This window comes from Seriola dumerili, unplaced genomic scaffold (genome assembly GCF_002260705.1).
Source record: "Seriola dumerili isolate Sdu_G_001 unplaced genomic scaffold, Sdu_1.0 BDQW01000216.1, whole genome shotgun sequence".
Lineage (NCBI taxonomy): Eukaryota > Metazoa > Chordata > Actinopteri > Carangiformes > Carangidae > Seriola > Seriola dumerili.
In genome coordinates, this window is record NW_019174471.1 from 3,439,177 (window position 1) to 3,451,186 (window position 12,010).

The 12,010-nt window shown below is 39.0% G+C and overlaps 1 protein-coding gene across 4 annotated transcripts in view; it reads left to right on the forward strand.

Annotated features, from left to right (window-relative positions):
* Positions 1-12,010, forward strand: part of ccny (cyclin Y) — a 38,208-nt gene that overhangs the window by 16,958 nt on the left and 9,240 nt on the right. The window contains exons 2-9 of one of the 4 annotated variants that reach the window (XM_022754088.1): positions 3,573-3,647; positions 5,029-5,049; positions 6,571-6,605; positions 6,745-6,768; positions 7,730-7,830; positions 7,986-8,021; positions 8,855-8,912; positions 9,327-9,446. In XM_022754088.1, the coding sequence (XP_022609809.1) occupies positions 3,573-3,647; positions 5,029-5,049; positions 6,571-6,605; positions 6,745-6,768; positions 7,730-7,830; positions 7,986-8,021; positions 8,855-8,912; positions 9,327-9,446 (470 nt within the window). The remainder of the gene's footprint in view (positions 1-3,572; positions 3,648-5,028; positions 5,050-6,570; positions 6,606-6,744; positions 6,769-7,729; positions 7,831-7,985; positions 8,022-8,854; positions 8,913-9,326; positions 9,447-12,010) is intronic. The other 3 variants (XM_022754090.1, XM_022754089.1, XM_022754091.1) reach the window with 3 other exon arrangements.

Consider the following 12,010-nt stretch of genomic DNA (forward strand, 5'->3'; position numbering starts at 1 on the left):
TTTGATTGCATGCTGTTGACAGTCAGGCAGTGCTGTGCTGTGCCATCTGGATCCCCTCAGGCTGGCACTTCAGCGGGGCAGCCAAAAACCAGCAAAGGGCTTTCCTGTCTGGGCTGATGTTGCAACCCGAGGCGACCCTCATGACAGGCCCTGGGGGTGAGCGGGCAGAGCGCCAGCTAACTGCTAACCACACTAATACAGATCTTCCTGTTCACAGTGTAACTAACGGCAGTTGGTTGCAGCTGGTTGTGGTGCATCTTTCAGGGTTTTTCGTGGTTCTGAATGAGGCACAGATGCCACCTCAACTACGATTTACTGAACCATGATTGTTTTTTTTAGTAATAATAAGACAATTCAAACATTGGCCAGGTCCTACACAGATGCCGGTGACCTTCTTGACACTGAATTAGAATTAAATGTAGGGATGTGGGCTAAATAAATATTAAAAATAATAATAAATACTATGGATTACCTTTAATCATTCTTTATGATTTCACAAATTCCAAAAACAGATTCTTGTTATTCTTGTGATGTTGTTATTGAATCTTATTGCTTAATATGCTGTCCTAATAGAACAACAAAGAATCTCTCTCTCGCACTGCAGGGAGGTCAGTGTAGCTGCTAACTGTAAAGCTGTAGGAAGGGAAACGCATAGAGTTATGTTCATTCTTTGAAAAAGTGAAAGTTATTGCCATTAGTTATTACTGGCAGTAATCTGAAAAAAAAATGAATATACAAAGGCATATTGGTTAAAATGATAAGTAATGAACTATGGGTCATGGATGGAAGTGGATCCACTTGTGAAGTCATAAAGATCCCCACCATAAATAAATGCATATGGAAAATAAACAATCACATTGATTCAGGCAACCCCTTAGGAGTGGGTGATATTAACCCAAATGTTTTAATAGGATAAAATGATGATCATAATAACACTTATTCAGTGAACATATTTCCTGCAACTTGACGGTATGGCAGAGGTATACAACCGCGAGGCGATATTTCTACTTATCGTGATGGATTTCCTTTGCTTGGAATGGAACATGGGAATGGTCCTCTGGCTTGTATAAGGGAAACAGGCAGAAGTGTATTCATTTATCAGAAGAAAACTATGGGAAGAAGAACAATGAACTGTGGCTGTTTTTAGTGTTCATCTCCTTTTTGATTTTGTCCTTCATTTTTCCATATTATAGGTGTGTTCTGTTGGGTTTCTGAAGTGGTGGAGGTTTGGACATGTCGGTCTTAAATCCACATACTGACCTATTCCCTCCACTCTTTGTTTAGCCTACCTCCCTAACAATGTGTAACCACCACCCCTTACTTCATTTCCTTTCTGCTTCCTGAAATGCAGGAAGTTGGGTGCAAGTTCTTCTACCCCAGGTTGAAGCAAGGGAGGGAAAACTGGGGAGGGTACAACCACACCAGAGGTCACTGACACCAGTCATGGTGAGGGACACACCCTGGGTCCGTGGAGAGGCAGCTTCCTGTCTTAAAAAAAAAAACATTACATCATCAGAAACTGAGAAAGCAGTGATACTTTCTAAATTATTTCAGCGCATTTTTAGAGCAGGGATTTCGTGCGACACAAAACACAATCTCAGCTTTCATCAGTCATTTGTGTCTGATGTGTTGCAGATGTTTGTGTGAGCGTGCAATCAGTCCGGAAGTGTGTGCAGCATCATTGACCCACCTTCAGTTGTCCTTCGCTGCTCCTTGCTCGTTCCCACACACCAATCTTTTATTCAGCACCGTGTGTCACTTCCTCATACATCATGGCAATGTATGTGTGTGCGTGTGTGTGTGTGTGTGTGTGCGTGCGTGCATGTGTATGTGTTAGTGTCCTTTGAGGCTCTTCAAGTGGCTCTCCAACACAAAAAGACAGTAGTTCAAAAGAGTATGGAGACAATAGCGGTGGCTTGTATGAGTAACCTGTAGTGTACCGAAAGAGACTCTCACCCCCCCAGTTTCTCTCTAACCTTTGCTCTCATCTCCAATTTTCTTTTATCATATCCTCTTCTCTTCTCTTCTCCTCTCTGATCCTGTCTTCTCCCTGTCAATCACTTTTCAAAACTGTCACTCTCATGACTTCATTTTCTACTCTCTTGCCCTCTTTTCCCTTTTCTGTCTCTCTTCTTCTGTTTCTGTCTCACAGCATCTGTTCCTCTTTCTCTCTATTAGTGTACTGGGTGTTGGCCTTTTATGACCATTCTGGTTTCACTGACATCATCCAAAATACCAGGAAGCTGCTGGTGGGGTCACCACCACCACACATTGCTTGTCTACATTACATTTTTATTTAGTTTCTTCCCAGGTTTAGATGATTGGATATGTTGTTGTAATGTTACATCCCTGTGTTATCATTCATTTTAATGTTAATGCTTATCTCATCCCGTAACATGATAATGATCGTAACCTTGTGTCAACAAATGTTTCATCTAAGGCTTTTCAGGATATTAAATCAACTCACCTGGCCGCCATAAAACTCATGCAACCTAGGGGGTATAATACCGATCCACTGTGTGTAGTATGAACATGTTGTCTGCAGGCTCAGGACTCAGGCAGAATACAGTGTAAAAACCAACCAAATCACAACTTTTTTTGTAAACTTGTTTATAATTTAACAATAAAAACTTGTATCTCAACACAATTTGGCCCATGGGAATTAATCAGGGTAAAGAACCATCTTCACCGGGAAAACAAAAAAGTAAATCGAGGCTGTGAGAAGAAAGATGTTGATAGAATATGTGCGTATCAGTTTAGACATATTATTCTACATGCACCACATGTAATTTTCGACTTTATTCGGACATTAGTCTTATATCTCATTTCAACCTACTTTAAAAAAGTAAATTCACCTTGCTGACATCTTGTGTAAGGAAGCACCTGGTGGCACAGAGCTGTACCTGCAGCATTCAGTGTCACAGGCAGGAGATAGATGTTATCAGCTCTCAAGTGCTCAAAGTGCTCAGCTTTTTTATCTGTGATTTATTGCAGTTTCTCTTCGCAGCTACTGTCTGATGCAGGGGTTGATCCTAGGTGGTGTGTATGTGTGTGTAGACAGTGATCTAAAACAAATCTATACCTTTCTGCTGTGTTTGTTTAGCACATTGATTTACAAACCGCCGTTTACACAGCGCTGGTGCAGCAAACTATCGGCTGACAGATTGTTTTTCCATTCAGCTCAGTCCATTACAAGAGGGGTGGTTAACCCCTAAACCCAATACCATGTCTTTAACCTCAGAATGAAAGGTTTCACTCCACAGTGTGTTTTAGTTACACTGGTGAGACATCATGGTCTGATGATGATTATATTCTGTCAAATGAGCCTGACAGCAGTCAGTTTTAGTTGTTGGGGCTCTACAGCTCCGATCATCTGCTGCTGTACATACATTAAGAAGATCATGAATTAGTTCAGCTACTGAACAAACAGTTTGCAGACTCAAAGTGAAATTAGTTTTGTACAAAAGATGAATCCGGGTTTACACAGTATGCTGTACAAAAATCAGTTTGGAATGAATCTATAATTTGTGAACTGCCTGTGACATTTAAGTTTTCTTCTCTTGTTTTTTCAGATCTTCCCATGGAGTATAATCCCTCAGATCATCCCCGGGCCAGCACCATCTTCCTCAGCAAGTCACAAACTGATGGTGAGTTCTACTCTCTTCTGTTGGCATCTTGCATTTCTTCAAACTCTATCTTTGAAATGTTCTCACTCCTTGATTTGCAAACAGTTGGTCTGTCAGTGAAGCAGTATTTCTATCAGGAATGCATGTGACCTGCTCAGACCAGGTGTGTGTGGTCTAATCCAGAGTGAAGAAATGTCCTGTGTTGTCTAATACTTGCCTGTGTGTTCTGCAGTAAGGAACACATTTAGATGCACATCAAAAATAAGAATTTAATGTGACTGACAATGGCTTTAATGCCCATAAGGAAACATCTGCATTTACGAGTGATTCTTACCAAAATGTGTCATTCACACCTTTTTGAAGAAAAGTGAAATTATACATGTCTAATGCAGTGTTAGTACCTTGAAATGGCAAGTATGAACTAGTTTGTTACAAAATAAGTAAGACCCCTACCCTACGTTATGGATAATTGTGCATGTCAAACTGCTTCCCCACAGCTTTCAAATTATGTGACTCATCAGTAATGTCGCACACACGCTTCAGATCGAAAAGCTTCTCACCACTTTACATGACCTAACTCCCTCAGGACCCCTGTTCCCAATATTCCTCTCCTTAAGTTTTGGCCCCTGATATACTCTGTGTGCCTTTGACCATGCATGTTTTTGTCAATTGATGTTGGCCTCAGTGGTGTGGCACCTGTTGACTCAAAGAGCAGCCATGCCATAAGTGGCCGATTGCACATCAAGCGATTGGGCAGCTTGCAAAGATGTATCTTCAAAATTCAAACTCATTCAAGTCAAGAGATGACTCCTACTTTGTGGGAAAGCAAGGTGTTTCATTGATGCAGAGATTTCCAATATGCAGCTACACAAAAGTACCCTTGACCAGCATCCTTTTATCCTCCATAAAGACTCCAGGCTCCTGTGAAAGCTTCACACCAGCTGCCTTTTCGTCAGTGTTTTGATCATCTTATGTATCTGTCGTCAGGCAGAGGGACTGTCTGAGCCTGTGAGTGACAGCAATATCACATTTAATCAAGTGAGATATGATGAAGTTGTTCTTTGAGACCACCTTTCAGTGCAGAAGTAATCTCTTTACTGTGAGGATAAGCGGCTTAATATTGTTCCATTTACGCACTCTGGAGAAAAACTGGATCAGCTGAAAAGCTTGTAGCCTGAAGGCTGACATATTGATCTGATATTCGGGGCTGATTCTCCACGCTCTTTTATTAGCCTTATCAAGCTCTTGTGTGAATGTGTGCTGGCCTATTTTCTCAACGTATTGCACATTCATACCAACACAGGATGACACACAATATGGGCAGTTTTGGAAACACTTGAGAATCCATTGTGCATCTGTGTCATAAGTAAACATAGAGACAACTTGGACTTTTGTTTTTCAGTTGCCGTGCCCAACAAGAGAGGTAAGCATGAATGTGTGTGGTCTCAGTAGGCAGGCAGCAGTATGCTCACTGTGTGTTTGGGCTAGACACTTCATGTAGTCTCAAGCTTTATTGTATTATTGTACTTGATTTGTATTGTCATCTGTTTGCAGGTCATGTGTCTTTGCTGCTGAGCTACTGATATTCTGTGTGTGTGTGTGTGTGTGTGTGTGTGTGTGTGTGTGTGTGTGTATATGTTGGGCCATAATTAATAGGGCTGCATAGCCTTGTGTTTTGATGACTGAAATGTCACGTGTCATCTTATTTTTTCTCACTAGCAGTGTTTAAGAAATCTTTGCTTTTGAGAAGATGTGAATGTTTACAGCGTTCATCCTGTTGTATAAATAAATGATAGCATTATATAAACATATATGTGCATATATATATATATATATATATACAAACATATATAAAAAAATAATAATATATATATCTATTTATTTATATATACTAATATATCAATATAAATATATATATATATATATATATATATATATACTATATTATATTTATAATATTTATATATATATATTAAGTATATATATACTATATATATATATATATTTTATATATATATATTTATATATATATATTTGTTAATGTGACTTTTTTTCACAAAAATATGCAGCCCTAATTATGACATAAGAGCCGGCTGCTTTTTACTAGAAAGCAGCACACACAGTCACTCAGTGGGAAAAAATGTGCATTACAGTGTGTGTGTGTGTGTGTGTGTTTATTTGTGTGTGTGTCAGAGAGGTGAGAGACAGACTACCAGGATGAGAGGTGCCAGACAGCTGATGACGTCACTGTGTGTGACGCTGTGCTCTGTATTTGCGCCAGTTGTCTTTGCCTTCCTTTTCCCCTCGTGTGTTTTCCTACATCAGAGCGAACAAACATATACACTTATAGACACACATGGATACACAAACAGACACCGCACTGACACACAGCTGTGTGTGTGTGTGTGTGTGTGTGTGTGTGTTATGCAATATTTGGAATTACACCTCTCATCCCGGTACGACAGCTCTATAAAATGAACAAATCGTTATGTCCTCTAAGCAGAATTAGCAAATGAACAGATTCTTGTGAACAGAAAGAAAATAGATGAGCTCAAATGACAATCTGCACTTGAATTAAAACAGTCAGTACGCTTGACTTAATTTGGACTCACATAGGGCCAAAATGATGAATGGATTAATTAGTTAGCTCACTCTCATTCCCACACATTAAAAGACAATTTCCAATGTATCAGGGGATGAAGGCATTTGAGTAAAGCATCAGCTGTGTGCTGAAAGTGCTTTGCTTTGTTTAATGCACTGTAGTATAATTAGAGGAAAAAAACTGTTCATCCAATATCCTCTCAATATCTGTGATGGGGAACTTTAACCCTGGATAAATGCTGCTCCCTGTCTGTCAGGGCAGTGTACTGCACTGACACTGAGCTTGAATGTGTGTTTACCGCTTGCTACATTACTGAGACCTGTCCCTCCATCTTTCTTTCAGTTCGAGAAAAACGGAAGAGCCTCTACATCAACCATGTAAGTAAGATGAGGGACATTGTGAAAGAGTTAGTGAATGTTAGTGTCATTATTTAACTGTGAAAAGATCTGCTCATTTAGAATTGTGGTAATTATAATTGTGCAGATGGTAATTTTAATGTCTTGTATTTTTTGCAAGTTCACACACATTTCGGAGAACAAGGTAAAGTCCTGAGAATAAACCTTAAAAATAATCCAACCCTTTTGTCATCGTCCTGCACCCAAACCCCCCTCCCCCACAGATTCCACTTATAGTCTTACTCCCAGATGTACTTCAATGCCATTATTTATATAAAAGTAGTAGAAATTATTTCATCACATTATGGTGTAGTTCATCTTTGCCCATTACTCCCTCAAAATATGCAATTTCAATGATGAACCAGTAAGGTTTTTATCTGAAAATAATAAACATTGTTTTTTTTATTTTGAATAAATTGCAATTATTCAGTTCCTGGAGGAAAGAACTGAACTATCCACACTTTTGCATCAGATGACAAGTTCACCTGAATAGTTAAATGTAAGGGAGAAAACAAGGTTTCTGAGATTTTTATCAGCAACAATACAATAATGCTTTTAACCTGATAGAACACTTGTTCAAAAATGCACCATGAGAAAATAAACCAGAACAAAATGAAATGAAAGGACAATTCTGTTCTTATGTTTTTTATTTATAGTTATTTATTTTTATAGTTATTTTATTTAATTCCCAGTGAAATTAACCGTTTCAGTGCACTGATGTCATATTTGACAATAAAGTTTATTGGCCAATATATCGATATCGGAATTTTTTTTACTCCCTAATATCGCCATCGGCCCCAAAAATCCAAAATCGGTCGGGCTCTACTAAATAGAAGTTTGGGGGTTTGTCTAAAGATGGACTTCACCATAAATGCCATTGCCGCATGCAGCCATGTCAGATGCTGACTGAGGTCAGACAGAATTAGTTTGTGAGCTTACAGGTGCCGTACTTTCCATGGCTGTTTACAGGCGTTTTGGCAGGTCTGAGTATGACAGAAATAGAGATTGACATGCATGTGTGTTTGTGTGTGTGTGTGTGTGTGTGTGTTTCTGTGACTGTCTGTGTGTGTGTTTGTATGTACTGTATTTTTGTTTGTGAACTCCAGCATCATCCAGGTCCAGTGAGACGGAAGTACAGCTCATGTTCCACCATATTCCTTGACGACAGCACCGTCAGTCAGCCCAACCTCAAATACACCATCAAATGGTAACTTTGTCTCCTTTTCTGCCAAAGATGGAGTAGCTCATTGTCTGATAATTAATTTCTTTCAGCATTGAGGAGAAGTGTTGTGGCTCATTTTCCTATTATCCCAGTTTTATTTTGAAATTAATTTTCATTTCTCTTTTTTTTTGTCTTTACAGTGTATCCCTCGCAATATACTACCACATAAAGAACAGGTATGATAAGTGTTTTCAGTCATTCATTCAGGCTGACAGACAAAGCCAAACTTAGCAGAGAAAAATGCCCCTTATGGCTTATGTTGAAGGCTACATCCACTCTACTACGGTTTCATTTTAAAACAAAAACGATCTCCATCCAGATGACCGTATTAGCTCCAAATACTGGGCATTCACGTGCCAGTGTAAACAAGAAGCGGACTGTCCACTCTGCATTTGGGTTGTCCAGTCCAGACTACAACGCAACCCTGGAATTTTCAAACTAAAACGGGTCCAGCAGTGTTTCCAAAAGTCTCCATTTTAGTAGCTCAAAAACTGCAGAGTAGTGTGGATGTCAGGCGTAAAGCAAAACAAATGTGTTTTAAAATTAAAACGTAGGGTTGATGTAGCCGAAGTGTCAAGCTCTTTAGATACTCCATATGAAGCACGAGTAAACAGGGCATCGTTTTTCCAAGAAATATATTCTTGTTCAGTGCGTAAAACAATGGACCTCCCAAGAAACACTCATACGGACAGATATTTTCTTAAGAGATATGTATGTACGAGTTAGTTAAGATTTTGTGGCTTTCACCAATTTTCTTATTGGTGTGAGTGAAATTCACAAGTGGTCGAGACCTGTCATATGCAATCAGTATCTATATTCACTGTAACTGGCAGGAATCTGATGTAAGGCAGTTGTTTGAAGTGCAGACGTGCGCCCATAAAAGGCTGATTGAACAGGAAATATTTCAGAGGGTAGATGAAGTCGTATTTTAAATGAAATGAGTTTCACACCATCTGTTTTTTTATTTCTTTCACACTCTGATGTTCTTCCTCTCCGTTTGTCGTTTCAGAGATGTCGACGGAAGAATGCTGTTAGACATTTTCGACGAGAAGCTGCATCCGCTGTCTGTAAGGCCTTAGCTGAAGATAAATTTCCATTACGCACATGCTGTAGAGTTGTCAGGATTCATCAACAAGACAAACCACACAAACTGATGAGCAGCAAATAAGCCCACGCAGATCAAACAGTTGGGAAATCTGTCTAGTAATCTCTGGAGCCATCTGGATCATTCAGATGTATTTTCAGTTGAATTTTTGCAGGGTTTTAATCCAAGAATTTACATAACCACTTTGCCCGATGCTCCATATCCAAAGCTACAGAGCACTCCATTCAAAATGAATACTCATCTATAAGCAAAAGTCTCAACTAGAAGCTTGTATTTCCATTGTGGTAAACAGTCAGATCAAATTTGAACCTTATGTTTTGGTGTTTTGTTTTTATTCCATTTCACTGAATGTATTGTGATTATTTATTCATTGTAGAAGTCTGAGATTCCTGCTGATTATGACAAACACGACCCTGAGCAGAAGCAGATCTACCGCTTCGTCAGGACGCTGTTCAGCGCCGCGCAGCTCACCGCTGAGTGTGCAATCGTCACACTGGTGAGTGTATGCATGTGTGTGTGTGTGTGTGTGTGTGTGTGTGTGTGTGTGTGTGTGTCTGTATTTCAGTGCTCACACTAGGAGGGAGTGTTGCTTCCACATTTTCTTTTGTGCTGTCTCCGGGGACATTCACTCTTGTTTCTGTTGCCATCCATGGACTGTTTTCTCCCATCTATTTTTGGACCTCATTTCTTCTTCTGGAATCGTATGAAATGTTCAGTATATTCCTCCAGAGGTTGTGTTCCCATAATTGTTGAAAAGTTAAGTTCTCACAGCAGAGAATAGAAAGAAGAAGAGGAATTATGACAAGTTTGGTTTGATCCGTGTACTTTCCGCTCAGAACTGTGTAACGTACAGTTCGTCTGTATCTGCAGCAAGCATACAGTTTGGACTTTAATGTACATTAGGCTTTCCCTCCAACACTTATGACATCCTGCAGTGCTCACTTGTGTTGAAAATGTGAAAAACAAAGTCAGCTGTTCTCCACCTCATATCTCATTTTCCTCTTTTTTTTCCTCCACCGGAGAGAAAAAGTTTCTATAGCATATTACATGTGCTTTCTGTTCATCATGGAGCGATTAGAAGCATTAAAAAGCTTTAAATGTAGTAATTAGGAATCTTAATATGTAACTATGATGTTTATTATATTTTTATTTATTCATACAGTTGGATGGTTGGATTAAAATATGATTTAGATTTAAAAGTGGTAAGTTTTAATCCTTTATTCAATCGAGCTTTACTTCCTGTTTTACCGCAGTATAAACTAACTTAAAGTAAAACTTAAATGAATACATAATAGGATTAATTAACATACTAACATTTTCTTTTAAATATATATATATATACTTTTAGGTGCCAAGTTCAGTAGTAAATGAACCCCCCCCCCCCTCATCTGCCCAGAAACATCTCTTTCCACTTTTTGTCGCTCTTGCTGACACGTGTGTCCCTGGAGACTGGGAAGCGTAGGGTTAACATGAACGGCCCAGTATTGGGTTGCACTGCTTCTTGACAGTTGCACAAACGTGTGAACTGCATATATGGGTGGATGTGCGTTTGTGGCCAGACTAACTGGAAAGCAGTGACACAGGCATACTGTACTTATGACATGACTGTATTTGTGTCTCGGCGTCTGTGTACCGATGGTCTTCACCAAAATGTCTTAGCATTTTAAGTATAAACTCCAAACCATCAGTAACCATATGCATTTCTGAGTAACAGTGTATAGTAGTTAAAAACAACCACCAGTTGGTGATGAGATCAAATTGATTCCTCTGTTTAACTGAGTGAGCCATAAACTTCAAATCAGATGTTGGCTGCTTTGGTTTCCCATTGGTATTAATAATAGATGTGATGTAGTACTCTTAAAGGAGCAGGTTACTTTTTAAGCACAAAATCTCTAGAAGTAACAGAAATGCTTAATAGTATTATGTTGTTTAATCATTATCAGACATTTTCATTTGACAGTTTTTTATCCAGTAAGAACATACTCTGTTTCAGAAATGAGTCTCATCCTGAGCTCAAAGGTTTATTTCACCTTTGAGCTCCATGGAGACCAGTTGATCTGTGTAGTAGTAAAACCTTATCTGCATTATTTGCCCAGGAATCACAACATTGAATCATTTGGCTTTAATCTGGTTGCTGTTTGCCAACCACACTGCCTCTATATTCTTTGTTGTGCTTGCTTGTATAGTTTTCTCTCTGTGTGTTGTTGCATTCATATCACTTAGCATGTGGGCTGGCTCTCATTTCACGAGGGCTGTCTTCAGTGTTTGCCGCCTGCTGCCAGATGAGTGTATATGTGGTGTCTGTTGGCAGTCTCTGGGCCACAACAGAGATAGGTTAGCATTGCCTGCAGGCACGGAGCCCGACCCAGCATGACTTGTCCAATTAGCCACCTGAGCTGTGCGAATGGGCAAGTCAAACCAGGCTGCAAAATAGGATGAAAGAATATTTTCATTTCTTTTTCACAAAATCACACCCTTCTCTCTGCCCCTCCTATTGTCCAAACCACAAGGGACCATTATATGTCAAGTAATTACATAGTAATGATCCTCTAGCACATGACCATTTACTTTCTAACAGTGTTCTTGGATTCTGCCCATAATACTGACAGTTCTGCCACTGTGCAGATTCAGACAGAGTTATAACAAGTGGAAAGCACAGCATGTTCCACTCTGCCATAAAAAATACAGCATCTCTGCTAACCCAATTACACTGCTGTCCTGTCAGACTTCAACTCTGCTAGTTTTACTGTAAGGGCTGTGAATTCAGATCGCTGTTGAGACTGCGGTAAATTTCACTCATGGAAAAATGAAAAAATGAAGTCGCTAATTAGTTATGGAAAAATGAGTGTAACTACAAGAATATGATGTAATGTTTGGATTAAAATCATTGTTCCAGATTTTTAAAAATTGCATGTTTAAATTGTCAAACGCTAAAATATTACAACTGGCAGTAACACAAAATCATAGATTGTAATATAAAACACTTAGGTTAAATATGTAAAAGATAATATAATTATATAATATAATTATTAATATAAATATAAAGTCTGAACATTTTTA